Source organism: Mirounga angustirostris, unplaced genomic scaffold, assembly GCF_029215605.1.
Source record: "Mirounga angustirostris isolate CCGP_5_RB_7025 unplaced genomic scaffold, mMirAng1.0.hap1 SCAF_4, whole genome shotgun sequence".
Lineage (NCBI taxonomy): Eukaryota > Metazoa > Chordata > Mammalia > Carnivora > Phocidae > Mirounga > Mirounga angustirostris.
In genome coordinates this window covers 78,101,865-78,123,741 of record NW_026991712.1, presented here as the reverse complement: position 1 = coordinate 78,123,741, position 21,877 = coordinate 78,101,865, and the positions used below count along the sequence as shown (strand labels likewise).

Sequence of the window (21,877 nt, the reverse complement as noted above, 5' to 3'; positions counted from 1 at the left end):
TTTAAAAACTTCTATTTGAACTGTAACTATCAATGATTCAATAAAGAAGTTTTTATTACTTACAGCTGTTCCAAGGATATGAGTCCTTTAAATGTTTGCTTATCTAGGGCATGAATTTCATTCTTGTACAGATACCTGAAAAACATATAAAATCCTATTAAGTTATAAATTTGCATAGATACAACCTTTCTTATATCAGGAATTTTTAACCTGCAGTGTGGCTCTAAAGAGATTTAGAATGTTAATAGATTCCCTAAAATTATATGGAGATTTTTATTTCATTTGAATATATTCAAGTATCTGGGTAAGACAGTTCCAAGGCTCTCATCAGATTCTCAAAGAATCCTTGATCCAAAATATTAAGAATCACTGCCTTAACCTCTAAAACTTAGATTGTAGAAAAATTCTAATGAGGTCACATGTACTGGGTAGCAACTTCTCTAAGAAAAAGAAAAGTTTGACTACAACAATTTTTTCAAATTCATTCTATCATACAGAATATATTGAACTAGGAGTTACATTTGCAAAGCTGGCAAATATCATAAGATTCACCTGAAGGGGGATAAACACATATTAACAGATCCACAAGATGTATTTTGGTTCTCCCATGGTTACTGCTGAAAACCTACAGGAAAGGATACTGTTAATGGATTTAGAAATATGATAATGTAACTAATCTGGCCAAAAGATTTGATGAAAACAATTTCCATAACATATGAGCACTATGTCTTTTTTTCTTCAACTATGGGATGGCAAAGTTATTTCATTTTTAAATCTCAATGTGAATATTTGGTGAATGTCATGAAAGTGAAACCTACATCTTTTCTATTTGTGCCTCTGGGGATCTGAAGCAATCAGAATTCCTGAAACTTTCTACCAAGTTCCTCTGGATTGCACCTTTGCATAAGCTAGAGCTCACAGTGATTTTTTTTAACATTATTTATTTATTTATTTAACAGAGAGAGACGGTGAAAGAGGAACACAAGCAGGGGGAGTGGGAAGGGGAGAAGCAGGCTTCCCGCTGAGCAGGGAGCCCGACATGGGACTCAATCCCAGGACTCTGGGATCATGACCTGAGTTGAAGGCAGATGCTTAACAACTGAGCCACCCAGGCACCCCCTCACAGTGATTTTGAATGCTTCAGGATCATCTGGTGGTGTGTTAAAAACACTGACTCCTGAGCTTACCCCCAAACCTCCTCAATCCAATTCTCTTGGGGTGAGGTCTAGGAAACTGCATGTTTATCAAGTTTCCCAGTTGATTCTGAAGCAATCTCTCAGCAGATGACTTAAAAACCATAGACACCATAGAAATCACAATTCTAGTTGAAAATGAAAAAGAGATTGCTTTTCCAAAGTATGCTTAGTAAAGCTTTGGAAATTCCAAATTACTTTCTCTTCCCACAGATTAGAACTTCTGTTAAGTTTTGCAGAGCAGTAGTAGTAACTGGTAGAGATATATGCCTAACTGGAGATATTTCCTTAGCATTACTTGATACTATGGAAGATCTTGATTTGACCTAAAATCTCAGAAATACAGCTATGTGTTAGGATGGCAAGAAAAAAAAAATTCTAGAACCATGTTTCTTCAACTAGCTCATAAGGAGTATTGAGCTGTGGTCTCAAAAAGCACCACTCGTTCTCAACTGTGGTTGTGATGTGGGAAACAAAGGCAGAAGAAAAAAAAAATCTTACTACTTAACAGCCCATTGACAAGTCCTTGGAACAGGCAGAGTGACATTCCTCTAGGAACTCAGTTGCCTTGATGTTAATACTTTGCTAAGGGCAAAAGGCAATCTTAGCCTGACCCCCAGGATTCTGTAAGTCTTCCATAACATATGAAAATTCCTTTGGAAGCTTCTTTTATCTTTATCCCCCAAGATACATGTTGGCAATCATCCTCCAAGCATATGACCCACCAATATACATCTGAAGAGTCTCATGACTGAGTTCTTACTAAACAGTAATAAATGACCTTTTTCTAACAATAGCTAGCCCCCTAAGGATCCTGGAAACCTTGTTTCCAAAATATCTGGGAGGTTTATGCTATCCCTAACCCCTTCCAACTTGAAAGTATATAATGGGTCACTCCTCATGACCCGGGTGCAACTCTTTGCCCGTGGGTCTTTTCCCATGCTTTAATAAAACCACCTTTTTGTACCAAAGATGTCTCAAGAATTCTTTCTTGGCCATTGGCTTCGAACCCTAACATCTTTCCTACATCAACTGTGTGTGAATCATGTGTGTGATTCATAGGTATATGAATCAATATTTCCAAGACATGATTTTGAGCTCTAATCAGGCCTTATACTGATGGAAGGGATACTGCCTCCACAAACTCCAATTTAATAGTGGGTCTGGCATGTGGAATAAGCATCTGGATTCTTCAAAACTCCACAGAAGATAATAATATGCAGAAAATTTTAAAACCTCTATTCCAGGGGTATAGACCAGGTAAAAAGTATTTTGTAAATTTATTCCAGAGGATTCAGATACACCTCCCTGATAAGGACCCTCAGACTATCAGAATGTCAAAGAACCACATTACTTTTCAGGTATCATATCTTGAGGCATAAAAAAAATTGACGCAATTTCTGTAGAGATGTGTATAAAGGCTTAAATAGGTTTTTTTTATTATTATATTTAAATAATGATGAGCTGCCTCATAAAAATTAAACTAAATTATCAAATATTAATTGAGGAATCTCAAAACTGAAAACCACCTATAAAATTTTACATCATATATACAGATTCATTTTAAATGTTTTATTTATTTATTTATTTATTTATTCATTCATTCATTCATTCATTCATTCATTCATTCATTCATTCATGAGCGTCACAGAGAGAGAGAGAGAGAGAGGCAGAGGCAGAGGGAGAAGCAGGCTCCCCGCTGAGCAGGTAGCCCGATGCAGGACTCGATCCCAGGACCCTGGGATCAAGACCCGAGCTGAAGGCAGACGCCCAACCATCTGAGCCACCCAGGCACCCCTACAGATTCATTTTAAACTTATATTTTATAGAAAACTAAAAAGGTGACTAAATAGTAGTGAAAAAAGCAATAGAACTTCTATAGTTAGATTAGTGCATGTTGATTAAAATAATAAAGTATACAGTCAAGAGACACTGCTACTTAACACCAGCAAGAGAAATTCCAACTTCCTGTGGGATCATGGTAACCACCTGAATTCAAATCTCTCCACACATACTGAAAACAAACTAAGAGGGAAAAACAAATCAGCCAAAATACAACCTATGCCATGACTAGGAGAAAGAGAAAATTAGTAACTTCAATTTACATTTAAGTAGGGGAAATATTAACACCAGCAAAGTCAGCTCCAGAGGCTGCTTTGCAGAAAGGAGTCAGGCAGGATTTTATAGACAAGGGGCATGGGAGAAGGGGGTGGAACAGGAAAGCTGAGAAAGTACCAACTTAATGAAAATCTGTCTGAACCCTGGGGGATCAGAGCCCTAGCTCCTGGGAATTGACAGAAAGGGGCTGGGAAAGTGCATGGGGGAAGCACCTCACAATTTCAAGGTGTCTTGTGGAGGAGTGGCATTAAAGGTAAAGAAGGAAGTAAGAAGCTAAAGGATCTTACAGAGATAAGATAATATAGAATCTGAAGACACACCAAGGGGTGCCTGGGTGGCTCCGTGGGGAGCCTGCTTCACCCTTTGCCACTCCCCCTGCTTATGCTTTCTCGCCCTCTCTGTCAAATAAATAAATAAAACCTTTAAAAAAATTAAAAAATAAAGGCACACCAAAAAAGGCTATACTTAATAAGGAAATTGTGCTTCACTCTGTCAACAGAAGGGCATGGTCTTGAACTAAGAAATAAGCCATCAAAAGTTCTCTCCTCTACCTTCATATTTAATCACCTGTTACTCAAATCAAATGTTAGTATCTAACCTTGAGAAACCTAAGGAGCAATATTTATGATTATATTCTAAAATACCAAAAAAACCCATGTTAATATCTATTTATATTTCCAGATGCCATAATAGTATGACTGGACATTGCAAAATAATTGCTGCCAAAATTATTAAAAACAAGAAAATTTAGTAATATTACAAAATATAAAATTGACATACAATATCAAAAGCCTTTGCATGTACCAATAAAGGATATAATAGAAAAGAATACACCACATGTAATAGTAACAGGAAAAAGAAAACTAGGAAAACTTGAAATACACAAACCTACATGAGAAGAAATAAATCAAGTGGAAAGACATCTTGAATAAGATGCCTCAAAACTAAAATATACCATTTTTCCCTCATTAATTTTCATATACATTCAAAGTGATTCCAATAAAAATACTAACAAATTTTTATAGAGGTATATAAATCAATTCTAATGTTCCTATAGAGCAGTAAAAAAATAAGAATAGCTAGATACACCCTAATAAAGAAGAGCAATGAGGAGACACACAATAACATATATTTAGAAAACTCAGTAAAGCCTCTATAATTAAACCAGTATGGCTTTGGCACATGAATAGTCCAACAGGAAAAACAAAATAAAAGGTCTAGCTGAAGAACTAATTACATATGTAAATTTAGTATATAATATAGATTCATTTTCAATCATTGGTGTTGAGAAAACAATGAATTCTTTTATTATGGAATTGGGGAAGCTTTTCTAACCATGACTCAAAATCCAGAAATAATTCAAAAATAATAATTTTTTTTAAATAATAAAACTTTACATGGCAAAAAATTTCATACCTACGTCAAAAAAGAAAGGGAATATTTTGAAAACTAATATCACAGAAAGATTACAATTTGAGAAGAAAACAAAAATTCCATCATAAAATGGGCAAAAACCATCATAGACTGCACATTTAACATATATAAAAATGATGCAATGCATGAAAAGATATTAAACTGCACTCATAATAAGATCAATGCAAATTAACACTATACTGAAATATCATTTCTAACCTATCACCCTGAAGGAAAAAGTCCTAAATCCTGTCAACATGACCTGCTGCTGAGATTGTATGGAAGCCTACACTGTCATGCATCGCTAGTAAGAATATAAAATGGCACAATGCTTAGGGAATCAAATTCAGCAATATACACAAGAAATTGACTATATATTTACTCTTTGACATAGTAATCCCATTTCTAGAACTAAAGATATTCCTCTACAAATAAAAATAGCATATACACAAGATTATTTGATAAGTTTTTTTAAATAGCAAATCACTGAAAACTACTCAAATGTTTATTAGTAGGATCTGACTGAATAAAATATGATATAGTCACATAACGGAATACAATGAAGTCATAAAAGATGGGAAAACTCTCTATAAAATTATATACAGTGATTTCTAGTATTTATTAAGTGAAAACAAAAAACCTAAAACCTTCCACATATTGTGTATATTTTATATTTATTTTTATACAAAAAAATAATTAAGAATTAGAGTTATACAGAACAAACATGGTAAACATATATATTTATATTTGCATAAAGAATATATGAAAATATACAATATATTTGCAATTTACATCATATTCTATATAACAAACATATATATGTATTTATTCTTGCATTAAAAAAATAGATATAGTAAATCAGAAACCAACAACTAGGATTATGTAGAAGGGGGTGGATAAGAAGTAGGTGAAAAAAGGGATGTAAAAATTCTTCTCTGGGTATATTTTAGTACATAATTTAACTTTTTAACCATGTTAATAATTAACATGTTTAAATATGTGATTAAAAAATAAAATGCAGATTTAGGGGCGCCTGGGTGGCTTGGGTGGCTCTGCCTTCGGCTCAGGTCATGATCCCTCATCAGGCTCCCTGCTCTGAGGGAAGCCTGCTTCGCCCTCTCTCACTCCCCTTGCTTGTGTTCCTTCTTTCGCTGTGTCTTTCTCTGTCAAATAAGTAAATAAAATCTTTAAAAAAAATAAAATGCAGATTTCAAATGAGGTAAAAATAGAAATACAATGGACTTCACTGTATACAAAATTGATGACACAGAGAAAAGCACAGAGAAATTATTTTTTTCAAGTGAGTGTTACCAAAGTGCTCCAACTTTAAAACACTCTAGATTAAGAAATCTTAAACTTAGTGGGTTTAATTTTTTAGCTATATGACTGTTTTAATTGATGAGAGTGTTAATTGTAAGATAAAATAAATTAGCACCAAGATTTTGAAGTAGCAGTATTATGTATAAAGATTATTACTCTAAGAATAATCATATACAAATGTTGAAATAAGAAATTAAGAAAAATCAGTCTTCAAGATCCTGAACTCAATTCTTTTGGATATACCCAAAATTAAGAATGCTGGATCAAATGGTAGTTCTATTTTTAATTTTTTAAGGTATCTCCATACTGCTTTCTCTAGTGGCTGCACCAATTTGTTAATACTAAATTTGAACTACATATAAATATAAAATCACAATTTTAAAAAGCATTTGTTAGTTCTGTTCCCTGAAAAATCCTGCAGTTAGTGTCCTAGACACCTGATATTCAGATCTTGTTTTCAAAATGCTATTTTCCACCAGACAGATCAAGCTATTTGAAGAAATGGCTGCTTCCAGTCTAGGGCAGCATAAGTATATAACATATTGTACTTGATAGAAAGCAATGAAAAAAAAAAAAAAACACTTAGAGTTTAATGGGATCATTCCAAAAGAACAAAGGAGCTAGCTTGAATGGTCTCCCACTGGTTGGTATATAGGAAAGCAATTGACTTTTGTGTATTAACCTTGCATCTTACAACCTTGCTATGTAATTGTGTATTAGTTCCAGGAATTTTTCTGTTGATTTTTTGGAATTTTCTACACAAATAATCACATCATTGGAGAACAAAAACAATTTTATTTCTTCTTTCCAAATCTGTATACCTTTTATTTCCTTTTCTTGTCTTAATTGCATTAGCTGGAACTTCCTGTATGATGGTTATGTAGTGGTAGTAACAGGCAGCATCCTTGCTTTACTCCCAATCTTAGGAGGAAAGCATCAAGTTTTTCATCATTATGTGTTAACTATAGGGGTTTTTGTAGATGTTCTTTATCAAGTTGAGGAAGTTCCTCTATTCCTAATTTGTTCAGAGCTTTTATCAAGGGCGTTAAATTCTTATTGTGGGTGTTAAACTTTATCAAATGTTTTTTCTGCATCTTTGATATGATTATAGGATTTTTCTTCTCTATTCTGTTGATGGGATGGATTATACTTGTTGATTTTCAAATGTTGAACCAACCTTGCGCTGCGACAAATCTCATGTGGTTCAGTGTACATTGGTGGATATGAATAGCTAACATTTTGATCAAGACTATTGAATTTATGTCTATGAGAGAGATTGGTTGGTAGTTTCCTTATCTTGTAATGTCATCGGGTTTTGGTATTAGGTTCATTGATTTCTGCTCTGTTTTTTATTATTCTTTCCTTCTGCTCGCTTTAAGTTTATATTACTCTTCTTTAGGTTCCTAAGGTGGAAGCTTAGATTATTGACTTTAATCTTTCTTCTTTTCTAAAATATGCACTTAATGCATAAATTTCCTTCTGAGCACTGCTCTCACTGCATTCCACAGTTTTGATAATTTGTTTTCATTTTCATTTCATTCAAAATATTTTTAAATTATCTTGAGACTTCTTCGAACTTTCTTTTTTTTTTCTTTTTTTTTTATTTTTTGAAGTTTTTATTTAAAGTCCAGTTAGTTAACATACAGTGTAATATTAGTTTCAGGTGCACAATTTAGTGATTCAACACTTACATACAACACTCAGTGCTCATCACAAGTGCTCTCCTTAATCCCCATCACCTATTTAACCCATCCCCTTGCCCACTTCCTCTCAGATAACCATGCTTGTTCTCTGTAGTTAAAAGTCTGTTTCTTGGTTTGCCTCTCTCTTTTTTCCCCTATGATTGTTTGTTTGTTTTGTTTCTTAAATTCCACATATGAGTGAAATCATATGGTATTTGTCTTTCTCTGGCTGACTTATTTCCCTTAGCATAATGTTCTCTAGCTCCATCCACATCATTGCAAATGGCAAGATTTCTTTTTTATGGCTGAGTAATATTTCATTTTATATATATCTCACATCTTCCTTATCATCAATTGATAGACATTTGAACTATATATTATTTAGAAATTTGTTGTTTAACCTCCAAATACCTTGAGATATTCCAGCTAATCTTTCTGTTACTGATTCCTAGTTTAAATTCATTATTGTCTGAGAACATATTCTGAATGATTTCTATTATTTTAAATTTGTTGAGGTGGTTTTATGGCCTAAAAAATAGTCTATCTTGGTGAATGTGCCATGTGAACTTGAGAAGAACATTATTCTGCTATAACTGTCTATTAGATCCAGTTGACTGAGGGTGCTGTTCAGCTTAACTGTATCCTTACTGATTTTCTGCCTGATGGATCTGTCAATTACTTACAAAGGGATGGTAACATTTCCAACTATAACAGTGGATTAGTTTATTTTTCCTTTCAGTTCTATCAGTTTTTGCCTCAAAATATGATGTTCTAGGGGCACCTGGGTGGCTTAGTCATTAAGCATCTGCCTTTGGCTCAGGTCATGGCCCCAGGGTCCTGGGATCCAGCCCCACATTGGGCTCCCTGCTGAGTGGGAAGCCTGCTTCTCCCTCCTCCACTCCCCCTGTGTTCCCTCTCCCGCTGTGTCTCTCTCTGTCAAATAAATAAATAAAAATTAAAAATATATATATGATGTTCTACTGTTAGGTGTATTCACATTAAGGATTGTTACGTCTTCTTGAAAAATCAGTCCTCTTTATCATTATGTAATGACCCTTTCTATCACTTATAATTTTCCTTGTTCTGAAGTCTGCATTACCTGAAATTAATAAAACCTCTGAGTTTTCTTTTGATGTGTATTAGCATGATACAACTCCATGGCCTTACTTTTCATCTCAATTCGCTTTAAATTTAAAGGGTGATTCTTAAAGACACATATAGTTAGGTTTTTTTCAAAAAATCCATTCCAACAGTGTCTTTCTTTTAATTGCCATATTTATGCCATTCACATAAATGATTATTGCTATAGTTGTATTAATATCTACCATTTATGTAACTATTTTCTATTTGTTGACAAGTTCTATCAGGTAATAAGAACCAAGCTAAATAGTTGTTCAGTACTAAAGGATGACTTGTACAATGTATCTAACTTACTTTCATATAATTTAGTAAAAATGCACCATGCATAAAAATATATAAAGTAAATGTTGAAATTTCTAATTAGTTTTTTTATTATTGTTACGTTAATCACCATACATCATTAGTTTTTGATGTAGTGTTCCATGATTCATTGTTTCCGTATAACACCCAGTGCTCCATGCAGAACATGCCCTCTTTAATACCCATCACCAGGCTAACCTATCCCACCCACACCTCTCCCCTCTAGAACCCTCAGTTTGTTACTCAGAGTCCATAGTCTCTCATGGTTCGTCTCCCCCTCTGATACCCCTCCTTTATTCTTCCCCTCCTGCTATCTTCTTCTTCTTTTTTTTTTTTTTTTTAACATATAATGTATTATTTGTTTCAGAGGTACAGGTCTATGATTCAAAAGTCTTACACAGTTCACAGCGCTCACCATAGCACATACCCTCCCCAATGTCTATCACCCAGCCACCCCATCCCTCCCACCCACCACCACTCCAACAACCCTCAGTTTTTTTCCTGAGATTAAGAATTCCTCATATCAGTGAGGTCATATGATACATGTCTTTCTCTGATTGACTTATTTCGCTCAGCATAACACACTCCAGTTCCATCCACATCATTGCAAATGGCAAGATCACATTCCTTTTGATGGCTGCATAATATTCCATTGTATATATATACCACTTCTTCTTTATCCATTCATCTGTCAATGGACATCTTGGCTTTTTCCAAAATTTGGCTATTGTGGACATTTCAGCTATAAACATCGGGGTGCACGTACCCCTTCGGATCCCTACATTTGTATCTCTGGGGTAAATACCCAGTAGTGCAATTGCTGGATCATATGGTAGCTCTATTTTCAACTTTTTGAGGAACCTCCATACTGTTTTCCAGAGTGGTTGCACCAGCTTACATTCCCATCAACAGTGTAGGAGGATTCCCCTTTCTCCGCAACCCCGCCAACATCTGTTGTTTCCTGACTTGTTAATTTTAGTATTTCTGACTGGTGTGTGGTGATGTCTCATTGAGGTTTTGATTTGGATTTCCCTGATGCCAAGCGATGTTGAGCACTTTTTCATGTGTCTGTTGGCCATTTGGATGTCTTCTTTGGAAAAATGTGTTCATGTCTTTTGCCCATTTCTTAATTGGATCATTTGTTCTTTGGGTGTTGAGTTTAATGAGTTCTTTATAGATTTTGGATACTAGCCCTTTATCTGATATGTCATTTGCAAATATCTTCTCCCATTCTGTCGGTTGTCTTTTGGTTTTGTTGACTGTTTCCTTTGCTTTGCAAAAGCTTTTTATCTTAATGAAGTCCCAATAGTTCATTTTTGCCCTTGCTTCCCTTGCCTTTGGCAATGTTTCTAGGAAGAAATTGCTGCAGCTGAGGTCGAAGAGGTTGCTGCCTGTGTTCTCCTCAAGGATTTTGATGGACTCCTGTCTTACATTTAGGTCTTTCAACCATTTTGAGTCTGTTTTTGTATGTGGTGTAAGGAAATGGTCCAGTTTCATTCTTCTGCATGTTGGCTGTCCAATTTTCCCAACACCATTTGTTGAAAAGACTGTCTTTTTTCCATTGGACATTCTTACCTGCTGTGTCAAAGATTAGTTGGCCATAGAGTTGAGGGTCCATTTCTGGGCTCTCTATTCTGTTCCATTGATCTATGTGTCTGTTTTTGTGCCAGTACCATGCTGTGTTGATGATGACAGCTTTGTAATAGAGCTGGAAGTCCGGAATTGTGATGCCGCCAGCTTTGCTTTTCTTTTTCAACATTCCTCTGGCTATGCGGGGTCTTTTCTGGTTCCATACAAATTTTAGGATGATTTGTTCCATTTCCTTAAAAAAAGTGGATGGTATTTTGATGGGGATTGCATTGAATGTGTAGATTGCTCTAGGTAGCATGGGCATCTTCACAATATTTGTTCTTCCAATCCATGAGCATGGAACGTTTTTCCATTTCTTTGTGTCTTCCTCAATTTCTTTCATGAGTATTTTATAGTTTTCTGAGTAAAGATCCTTTGTCTCTTTGGTTAGATTTATTCCTAGGTATCTTATGGTTTTAGGTGCAATTGTAAAAGGGATGGACTCCTTAATTTCTCTTTTTTCTGTCTTGTTGTTGGTGTATAGGAATGCCACTGATTTCTGTGCATTGATTTTATATCCTGCCACTTTACTGAATTCCTGTATGAGTTCTAGCAGCTTTAGGGTGGAATCTTTTGGGTTTTCCACATAAAGTATGATATCATCTGCAAACAGTGGGAGCTTGACTTCTTTGCTGATTGGGATGCCTTTGATTTCTTTTTGTTGTCTGATAGGTGTGGCTAGGACTTCTAATACTATGTTGAATAACAGTAGTGATAGTGGACATCCCTGCCATGTTCCTGATGTTAGGGGGAAAGCTCTCAGGTTTTCCCCATTTAGAATGATATTCGCTGTGGGTTTTTCCTAGATGGTTTTTATGATATTGAGGTATATACCCTCTATCCCTATACTCTGAAGAGCTTTAATCAAGAAAGGGTGCTGTATTTTCTCAAATGCCTTTTCTGCATCTACTGAGAGGATCCTATGGTTCCTGTTCTTTCTTTTATTAATGTACTGTATCATGTTGATTGATTTGAGGATGTTGAGCCAACCTTGCAGCCCAGGGATAAATCCCACTTGGTCATGGTGAATAATCCTTTCAATGTACTGTTGGATCCTATGGGCTAGTATTTTGGTGAGAATTTTTGCATCCATGTTCATTAAGGATATTGGCCTGTAATTCTCCTTTTTGATGGGGACTTTGTATGGTTTTGGGATCAAGGTAATGCTGGCCTCATAAAACAAGTTTGGAAGTTCTCCTTCCATTTCTATTTTTTGGAACAGTTTCAGAAGAATAGGTATTAAGTCTTGAAATGTTTGGTAGAATTCCCCTGGGAAGCCATCTGGCCCTGGGCTTTTGTTTGTTGGGAGATTTCTGATGACTGCTTCAATGTCCTTAGTGGTTATAGGTCTGTTCAGGTTTTCTATTTCTTCCTGGTTCAGTTTTGGGTGTTGATACATCACTAGGAATGAATTCATTTCTTCCAGATTTTCTAATTTGCTGGCATATAGTTGCTCATAATATGTTCTTATAGTTGCTTGTATTTCTTTGGTGTTGGTTGTGATCTATCCTCTTTCATTCATGATTTTATTTTTTGGGGTCATTTCTCTTTTCTTTTTGATAAGTCTGGCCAGGGGTTTATCAATCTTGTTAATTCTCTCAAAGAACCAGCTCCTAGTTTCGTTGATCTGTTCTACTGTTCTTCTGGTTTCTATTTCATTGATTTCTGCTCTGATCTTTATTATTTCTCTTCTCCTGCTGGGATTAGGCTTTATTTGCTGTTCTTTCTCCAGCTCTTTTAGGTGTAGGGTTAGGTTGTGTACTTGAGACCTTTCTTGTTTCTTGAGAAAGGCTTGTATTGCTATATACTTTCCTCTTAGGACTGCCTTTGCTGCATCCCAAAGATTTTGAACAGTTGTGTTTTCATTTTCATTTCTTTCCATGATTTTTTTTTAAGTGTTCTTTAATTTCCTGGTTGACCTATTCATTGGTTAGTAGGATGCTCTTTAGCCTCCATGTATTTGAGTTCTTTCCGACATTCCTCTTGTGATTGAGTTCTAGTTTCAAAGCACGATGGTCTGAATATAGGCAGAGAATGATCCCAATCTTTTGGTATTGGTTGAGACCTGATTTGTGACCTAGGAGGTGATTGATTCTGGAAAAAGTTCCATGGGCACTAGAAAAGAATGTGTATTCTGTTGCTTTGGGAAAGTATATTCTGAATATATCTGTGAAGTCCATTTGGTCCAGTGTGTCATTTAAAGTCTTTATTTCCTTGTTGATCTTTTGCTTAGATGATCTGTCCATTTCATTGAGGGGGGTGTTAAAGTCCCCACTATTATTGTATTGTTGTTGATGTGTTTCTTTGCTTTTGTTATTAATTACGGTATATAATTGGCTGCTCCCATGTTAGGGGCATAGATATTTATAATTGTTAGATTTTCTTGTTGGATAGACCCATTAAGTTCAATATAGTGTCCTTCCTCATCTCTTATTACAGTCTTTGGTTTAAAATCTAATTCGCTGATATAAGGATTGCCCCCCCCAGCTTTCTTTTGGTGTCCATCAGCATGGAAAATTGTTTTCCACTACCTCATATTCAATCTGGGGGTGTCTTTGGGTCTAAAATGAGTCTCTTGCAGACAGCATATTGATGGATCTTGTTTTTTTTTTTTATCCAATCCAATATCCTGTGTCTTTTGATTGGGACATTTGGCCCATTTACATTCAGGGTAACTATTGAAAGATATGAATTTAGTGCCATTGTATTGCCTGTAAGGTGACTATTACTATATATTGTCTGTGTTCCTTTCTGTTCTGTTACTTTTAGGCTCTCTCTTTGCTTAGAGGACCCCTTTCAATATTTCTTATAGGGTTGGTGTTTGCAAATTCTTTTAGTTTTTGTTTGTCTTGGAAGCTTTTGATCTCTCCTTCTATTTTCAATGACAGCCTAGCTAGACATAGTATTCTTGGCTGCATATTTTTCTCATTTAGTGCTCTGAATATCTCATGCCAGTCCTTTCTGGCCTGCCAGGTCTCTGTGGCTAGGTCTGTTGCCAATCTAATGTTTCTACTATTGTAAGTTACAGATCTCTTCTCCCAAGCTGCTCCCAGGATTTTCTCTTTGTCTCTGACACTCATAAGTTTTATTATTAGATGTTGGGATGTTGACCTATTTTTATTGATTTTGAGAGGGATTCTGTGTGCTTCCTGGATTTTGATGCCTGTTTCCTTCCCCAAATTAGGGAAGTTCTCTGCCATAATTTGCTCCAATATACCTTCTGCCCCTCTCTCTCTTTCTTCTTCTTCTGGGATCCCAATAATTCTAATGTTGTTTTTTCTTATGGTATCACTTTTGTCTCGAATTCTGCCCTCATGATCCAGTAGTTGTTTGTCTCTCTTTTTCTCAGCTTCTTTATTTTCCATCATTTGGTCTTCTATAGCACTACTTCTTTCTTCTGCCTCATTTATCCTAGCAGTTAGAGCTTCCATTTTTTATTGCACCTCATTAATAGCCTTTTTGATTTTGACTTGGTTAGATTTTAGTTCTTTTATTTCTCTACAAAGGGTTTCTCTAATATCTTCCATGCTTTTTTCAAGCCCAGCTAGTATCTTTAAAATCATCATCATTCTGAACTCTAATTCCAACATCTTACTAATGTCCATATTGATCAGGTCCCTGGAAGTCGGTATTGCCTCTTGTTCTTTTTTTTGAGGTGATTTTTTCCATCTTATCATTTTGTCCAGAGGAGAACAGATGAATGAGAGAACTAAATGCTAACAGGGTAAAAACGTCCCCAGAAAATATACACTAAACAAATCAGAAAAGACCCGAAACCAGGGGAAAAGAAAGGGAAAGAAAGAAAAAAGAAAAAGAAAGGAAAAAAAAAAGAAAACAAAACAAAAAAAGCAGAATATGATCAAATATGATCAGGCTGGTGCATAGATCAGGGCCACACACTAGATTTTGTGCATATTTTCGTCTGATAGAAGGAAGTGCCTTCCCAAATTTTAAAGATGAAAAGCTTATATATGTACAAAAATAAGGGTTAATACAAGGAAGGGTTAGAATATGACTGTAAAGATGAAAATGAAAAAGATTTTATAAAAGGAACTGATAAGAAGTTGGTTGAAAAAAGAAAGAGGAGGATTAAAAAAAAAAAGGGAGAGAATGTGATCAGGGAGGAGACTAGAACAAAGCCGTACCCTAGAGATTTAGGGTATATTTTTGTCTGTTAGAAGAAACTGTATCCCAAAATTTTAAAGAGAGGACAGTATATATATATATATATATATATATATATATATATATATATATATGTATATGCACCAAAAATAAGGTTAACTACTATGAAGGGATAGAATATGACTAAAAATGAAAAATAGAAAAGATTTTTTAAAAAAGGGATTGATAAGATGTTGGCAAAAAAGGGAAAAAGAAAAATTTTTAAAAAGTTAAAAAAATTAACTTTTAAAGACTAAAGAATCATGGGAAAAAAGCCATGAATTCTATGGGCTATATTCCCCTAGCGCTGGAGTTCTGCCATTCTCATTGATCGGTAAACTTGGTCTTGGCTGGCTTGTCTTGCTGATCTTCTGGGGGAGGGGCCTGTTGCCATGGTTCCCAAATGTCTTTGCCGGAGGCAGAATTGCTGCGCCCCCACCCAGTCCGGGCTAAGTAATCTGCTCAGGTTTCCTCTCGGGAGCTTTTGTTCCCTGCAAGCTTTCCTCACAGCTTTGGAGGATGAGAGTGAAAATGGCGGCCTCCCAATCTCCGCCCCAGAGGAGTGGAGAAGTCGGGGCCCCACTCCTCAGTGAGCTCTCAGAGAAAAGCAGTCAGTCATTCCCATCTCCCCAGTCTCCGGCCGCAGTCCGTGCTCACCTGGCCTGTGACCTAGTATTTCTATCTCTGGTGCACGACCCTGTGTGGAGTCTCCAAACCCACCAGATCCCTGCGGTGTGCTCCCGCATCGCTCCTCCCGGGGGAGGAAGGGGAGTCTCCCTGGATCTCCCGCTTGTTGGGTCCCTGCTGGAAGAGCAGTGGCCTGACTGTGCCGCGGATCATGGTTTATGGCAACCCAGAGATGAGAGCCCGCTCCTTGGCTCTGTCTCTGCAGCTGGCATCCCTGCTCCAATACCTGGGAGCTCTGCCACACTCAGGCACCCCCAGTCTTTCTGTGACCCTGAGGGTCCTGCAACCACACTGTCCTAGCGAGGGTTCCACCTCCCACTTAGCCACTGGAGTGATGTCCCTCAGAGGAGCAGATTTCTAAAAGTTCCAATTTTGTGCTCTGCAGCTCTATCACCTGCCAGTAGCAGCTGTTGGAGGCCCCTCCCTCGTCATCTATCCTCCCACATATAGCCTCAGATTCAACTCTCTGCACGTCCTGCCTTCCAGAAAGTGGTCGCTTTTCTGTTCAGAGAGTTGCTGCTATTCTTTTCTTCGATCTCCTGTTGAGTTCGTAGGTGTTCAGAATGCTTTGATCCCTATCCAGCTGAATTCCTGGAACCAGACGAAATCCAGGTCTCCTACTCCTCTGCCATCTTGCTCCTCCCTCTAATTAGTTTTTTTTAGGTGGAGGATATACAGGTATTCAGCCATTTTTCCACTGCTTACAACTTTTCAAATTAAAATTTTGAGAGAAAATAAAAATAAAAAGGACTCAGGTGTTTAAGATATTAAATTATATGCATGTTTTAGTCCTTTCAAGTATTTTATGATACAGACACAGAGATAAACACATGTTTTTTAAGCAAACATGACAATTGTATGTGCCCCTATGAAGGCAAATAAAATTCGATTTACTTAAAAACGTAATACAACTTAGTATCAATTATTCCTTTGTATCCCTTTAAGGCAGGATGAGGGGTTAGTCCAAGATGGGAAATGCTACCTAAAAATAGCATTAACCTTAAACTTTTGGAACTCCTGAATATATTATGAGATTGTTTTTATTATATGCATTAATCATAACTTTTAAAACCCATAAACTATTTTAAACATTTTTAAGAGATTATTCTATTTAAGTAAGTTATGTAAATCAAAATAAAGATTATTGCTCCAGTAAAGCTGAAAACTAATTTAATTTTATAAAGCCATATTTTTCTTCAATAATAAATCAGAGATACATCATCATAGAACTTCTCCAAAACACTGGTTTGAAACAGTTTTACTGAAAAAGTGAAGATATTTGCTTAATAAATAATGTGTTTAGATGCTTTACAGAAAATGGCACAAGTTTTTGAGGATGGTTTTGTTACCCAGCATCCATCTGCCTTCTTCTAACAGCAGTGCTGAAAAGTCTCAGGGATGCCTTTGATGGAATCAACTTCTTAATTATGTTGCTTACACCCAACTCCAGGCATATGTAAATCAATGACTCAATCCATTCTTCTGGCCATAGCGACTGGCTCAGCAAAGGACTTGAGCTAGTGAAACATGAGGGGATGTTGCTAGGCTTCTCATATATAAAAAAATTTCATCTATCCTACTCAGGAGTTAACGGGAGAGTCCCACTCTTTACCCTGCCTACGGTGGTGTGAAGGGTCTGGCACAGAAATTTTACTAAGTTAAGGGGGAAACATGGAGCTGCCAGGATCCACCAGGTAGAACTTCTGGATGAACTAGACCTAAGAGATGGCCCATCTGAGAGATGCAAAGAAACAAAACCCTCTTTAACCCTTTGAGCTATTGGATCAAACCAGGCCTGATGCCTGCATTATCTCTACAATATTTCTGCCCATCTGAGCAGTTTCATTGTTTATTTTGTTCTATTGCAGCCAAGAAAATCTAAACTGATATTATGTTTAAAAAAAGAAAGGACAAGGAAAAGAAAAACCTCTATTTTTCTATTTTTCTCTCTCTTCATCTTCTTTGTCTCTGAATTCTTCACAATGTCTTCAGCAACATGAAAACCTGACAAACCTGAAGCTTTTTATTTTTAAAAATTACCACCATGAGAAACAATTTCCTGTCACTTCCCCTGCTTTTCAAATACATTTTCTACTGACAATAGTGCATATTCACACTACAAAATCACATTTAACTCACCAAGTCATTTCAATATCCAAACTAGAATTAGTGAGGGTCAAGCAGTAGGTTTGTTTTATAACTAAAACATAATTATATTGTTAATACTATTACAAAGTATATATCTTATAACTAAAACTTTGTTTTATAACTATGCATATACAATAGTCTTTAAATGGGCAAAGTTCATGTAGCAAACACATCTATTCTTACTATATGGAGGAAAAAACTAAAGTTTCTTCTATACCCTAAAACTGTGTTCTGAATTATTTCAGAGGTAATAATCCATAATTTTCCAAAGATCTTAAACAGTAATAGAAAAATGACAATTAAAAATTATATCATCATTTATCTCTGTCCCTTTTCTTGCAAATTTGCCAGATAATTTAAATTACTGAAAGTAAAATTGTATTTATTAACATGTATTAAGTATTCCAGAAATACTTTCATTTGAAATTCAAGTCTGGCCTTTCAATAACAAATTTATTTCAGTTCTACAATAATTGGAGCCAAGAGCATAATCATAATTTTTTATCAATATTTAGTCATTTTGGAAATAAAGTTTTATAAAATTGCCAAAGATAAGCTCCAAAAATACAATCATCAGCTCAGAGACATCTTTACAGATTCCAAAAAATATTTTTAGATAACAGATATATATGCAAAATTAATACATCGATAAAATTTATATTGATATGATTCATTGAATGTTTACACATCAAACGAAATACACTGTCAATAATGCCATTTCCAGAGATACTGTTTCCTACTGTTAAAATAAGAAAACCTAAAACAATGTCTAAAACTTTAGAAAATCACCTACATATCATCTATAAGATTCATTATAATGGAAAATTTTCTGGAGTTTGAGTTACTGAAGATGCTTTTGGAGCACTGTCCTCAAATGTTAATCTAACCTTTGCTTAAATATTTCAAGGTTGTCAAATGAAAGAGTATTGTTTTCAAAACTAGAAGGCAAAAATGTGAGTCTGGACTCAGTGTGGAACTCTCAGAAAATTCAGCTTATAAAGATACATTTCTTTATGTATGTAGTTAGGATATTAATACATCAAATCATAAGTCTATTGTGAGGGGTCAATGAAATATTTATAAAAACTCTATAAGACACTATGCAAGTGTGTAATACTGAACATTAATATCAGTACAGAGTTTGGCTAGTCGGTGACAATCAAGAGATGTGTTGAACAAATGAATGAATATATAAACAAATGAAAGTATTCAATCAGTAAACAATTGCATAAAAAGAAATTTTCAAGTCTGCTTCTGTTATATACCCAAAAGATTTGAAAGCAAGAACTCAGGCAGGTACATTTATAGTAATGCTCACAGTAGCATTATTCACAATAGCCAAAAGGTGGAAACAATCCAAATTCCCAACAGATAATAGTTAAACAAAATGTGGCATACCCATACAATGGAATATTATTGAGCCTTTAAAAATTAATGGAATTCTGATACATGCTACAACATGGATGAAACTTGAAAACATCATGCTAAGTGAAATAAGCCAGGCACAAAATCTAAATATTGAGTTATTCCATTTATATGAGGTACTTAGAATAGGCCAATTTATGGAGACATAAAATAGAATAAAGATTACCAGGGCCTGAGGAGAGGGAAAAATGGGAAGTTTTTGTTTAATGGGTACAGTTTCTATTTGGGATGATGAAAAAGTTCCAGAAATGGAAAAATACTTATGATTGCACAACATTGTATATATGTATATGTATGTGCATATATACCTAATGCCACTGAATCATACACTTAAAAATGATTAAAATGGTAAATTTTATGTTATTTATATGTTACCACAATAAAAACAAAGAAATTTTATCATATATTGGAGAATTGTGATTATTAGTTATTTCTTTTTGTGTGTGTCAAAAAAAACCCCAAAACAACATACTAGCCCTTACTCCCACAAATGGGGTCTAATGGTAACCAGCATTCAAACTTCCACTTCAAAGGCACAGTGTGGAGAAAATCTGTCCTAACATGTACTGGTGGGCAATGGCATGTCCTATCCAATAGGCCCTGAGGGCCTGATGCCTGGGGAGGAAGATGGTGGGAGAAAGTGCACTTGTGTAGGCCACTGGGACTCAGAATCCAGGTACCCTGGGATGGGTCCCTGAGTTGGGACTTGGGGGATAGACTGGCCCCCAGTGGGGACCTCTGAGGGGACTCATAGTGATACCAAGGTCCACCCTACTCCAAAACATATTCCCTGTTCCACTGAAGCCAGATGTCATGGAACTCCTTACACTTGATTCTGGGGAGGGCCAGGAAGCCTGCTGATGAGAGATTGCTGGGAGACCCTACTCCCACAGAGGCCCTGAGCCTCTTTCCAGCAGAGATCCACAGGGGTCTGACTCAAACTAACCCCCCTAACCCCCAACCCAGGCACCTTGAGTGCAGTGTGTGAAGAACTCCCAGCTTTGGGAAGATGGCCTGCTGGACTGGGGCTTCCCCTGAACACACAGACTTAGAAGTCAGGAAGGCCAAAGGGCACAAGGTGCACAGGGAGGGAAGAGCACATGTTTAGGTGATCTGAAGTAGAAGCTCCCAATGACAGGGGCAGGATTACAGATAGTTTGGGCCAGAGAGGGGACTTTCAGGGACACATGGGTTAAACTTTCAAAGGAAAACAAAAAGTATATATACTGAAAAGACACAAAGTGTTTATAAAGATTTCTGTCTCTGAAAAGGTGAAGTAGAAATCCTTTTTCATAGTTTTCTCGCTAAGCACAATTTAAAAACCTAGATGTTACAAATAAGACAAACATAAAAAGACTCTGAAAGGTAGAAAGAAGGCAAATTTGCTAAGAATCTCAGGACTCAAGGAAGAGCATAACAATCAGTCTCTGGGTTTTCTTTTTGCTCAGTCATTCAGATGTGAAGATGAACAGCCAAAAACCAGGAAATGTCAAGGAATGCAGACAATAAAAACTCACAATAAATGAGGGAATAGGGAAGTCTAACAAGACAGAAAACTTTTGGGAAAGAACCACTCTACTCCAGCCAAATACCACAGAAAATCTGTGTCCCCATCAGCACCCATGCCAGCAAAAGCCAACTGAGGAGCTAGATCTCCACCCCTGTGAGGCTCTAATGAGGCACTTAACACTCCCGTAGTAGTATTCTTAGAGGAGCTAGGACATTCATCTCCAAACAGTGAAAATAAGGAAACCCACCCCAAGGACCTCTAAGTTTGTGACCTCCATCACAAACTAGCAATAAAGAGCAGCCCCTTTTGCTCCCCACTGGGGTGGCATCAGGGGAGGCCTAGTGAACAGTCAGTAATTTTACCACCATGAAGCCACCCTCTCTACTTGGTGTCAGTGCAGGTCATGTGGAGAGCAATAATGAAGTATTTACACTCCTCCCAGTACAGAACATATCAGTGGGGGCCTAGTGGAAAACCAGAACTCCCAACTCTGCCTAGAAGCAACAAGGAGTCCCACTACCACATGGATATCCATGGAGGCCAACTGGGGAACCTGGGCTTCTATCTCCACCTGACAGTAAAAAGTCAGCCCCTTCCCAAAGAAGTCAGCTAAAGCAGATGTAAATAAGATTCAGAGTCTCATAACATAATACCCAAAAAGGTCCAGGTTTTAACCAAAAACTACTCACCATAATGAGAACCAGAGAGATCTCAAACTTAAGAAAAAAGATAATAAATAAATGCTGTTATGGATGAAAGTGTGCCCCACCCCCACCCTTGATTCATAAGTTGGAGCATCACCTTTTTAATACCTCAAAATGTGACTATATTTGAAGATAAGTCTCTATAAAGAGGTAATTAAGGTAAATGAGGTCATTAGAGTAGTCCCTAATCCAACACAACTGGCATCCTTATAAGAAGAGATTAGGACACAGAGGGAAGACCACCGCAAGATAGAGAGGTGATGGTCATCTACATGCCAAGGAGAGGGAACCTTAAAAGAAGCAACCCTGCCAATCCCTTGATCTTGGACTTCTGGCCTCCAGAACTCTGAGAACATAAATTTCTTCTGCTTAAGCCACCCAGTCTGTGCTTCTTTGTTATGGTAGCCTTAGCTGACTAATACAAATGCCTACAACAAGAAAACA

The 21,877-nt window shown here is 36.4% G+C and overlaps 1 protein-coding gene across 7 annotated transcripts in view; it reads right to left on the bottom strand.

Moving 5' to 3' along the window:
• PXDNL (peroxidasin like) overlaps positions 1–21,877 on the bottom strand; it is a 509,349-nt gene that overhangs the window by 229,753 nt on the left and 257,719 nt on the right. For all 7 annotated transcript variants that reach the window (XM_064588349.1, XM_064588346.1, XM_064588351.1 and 4 more), the window contains exon 4: positions 64–135. In XM_064588349.1, coding sequence (XP_064444419.1) covers positions 64–135 — 72 coding nt within the window. The remainder of the gene's footprint in view (positions 1–63; positions 136–21,877) is intronic.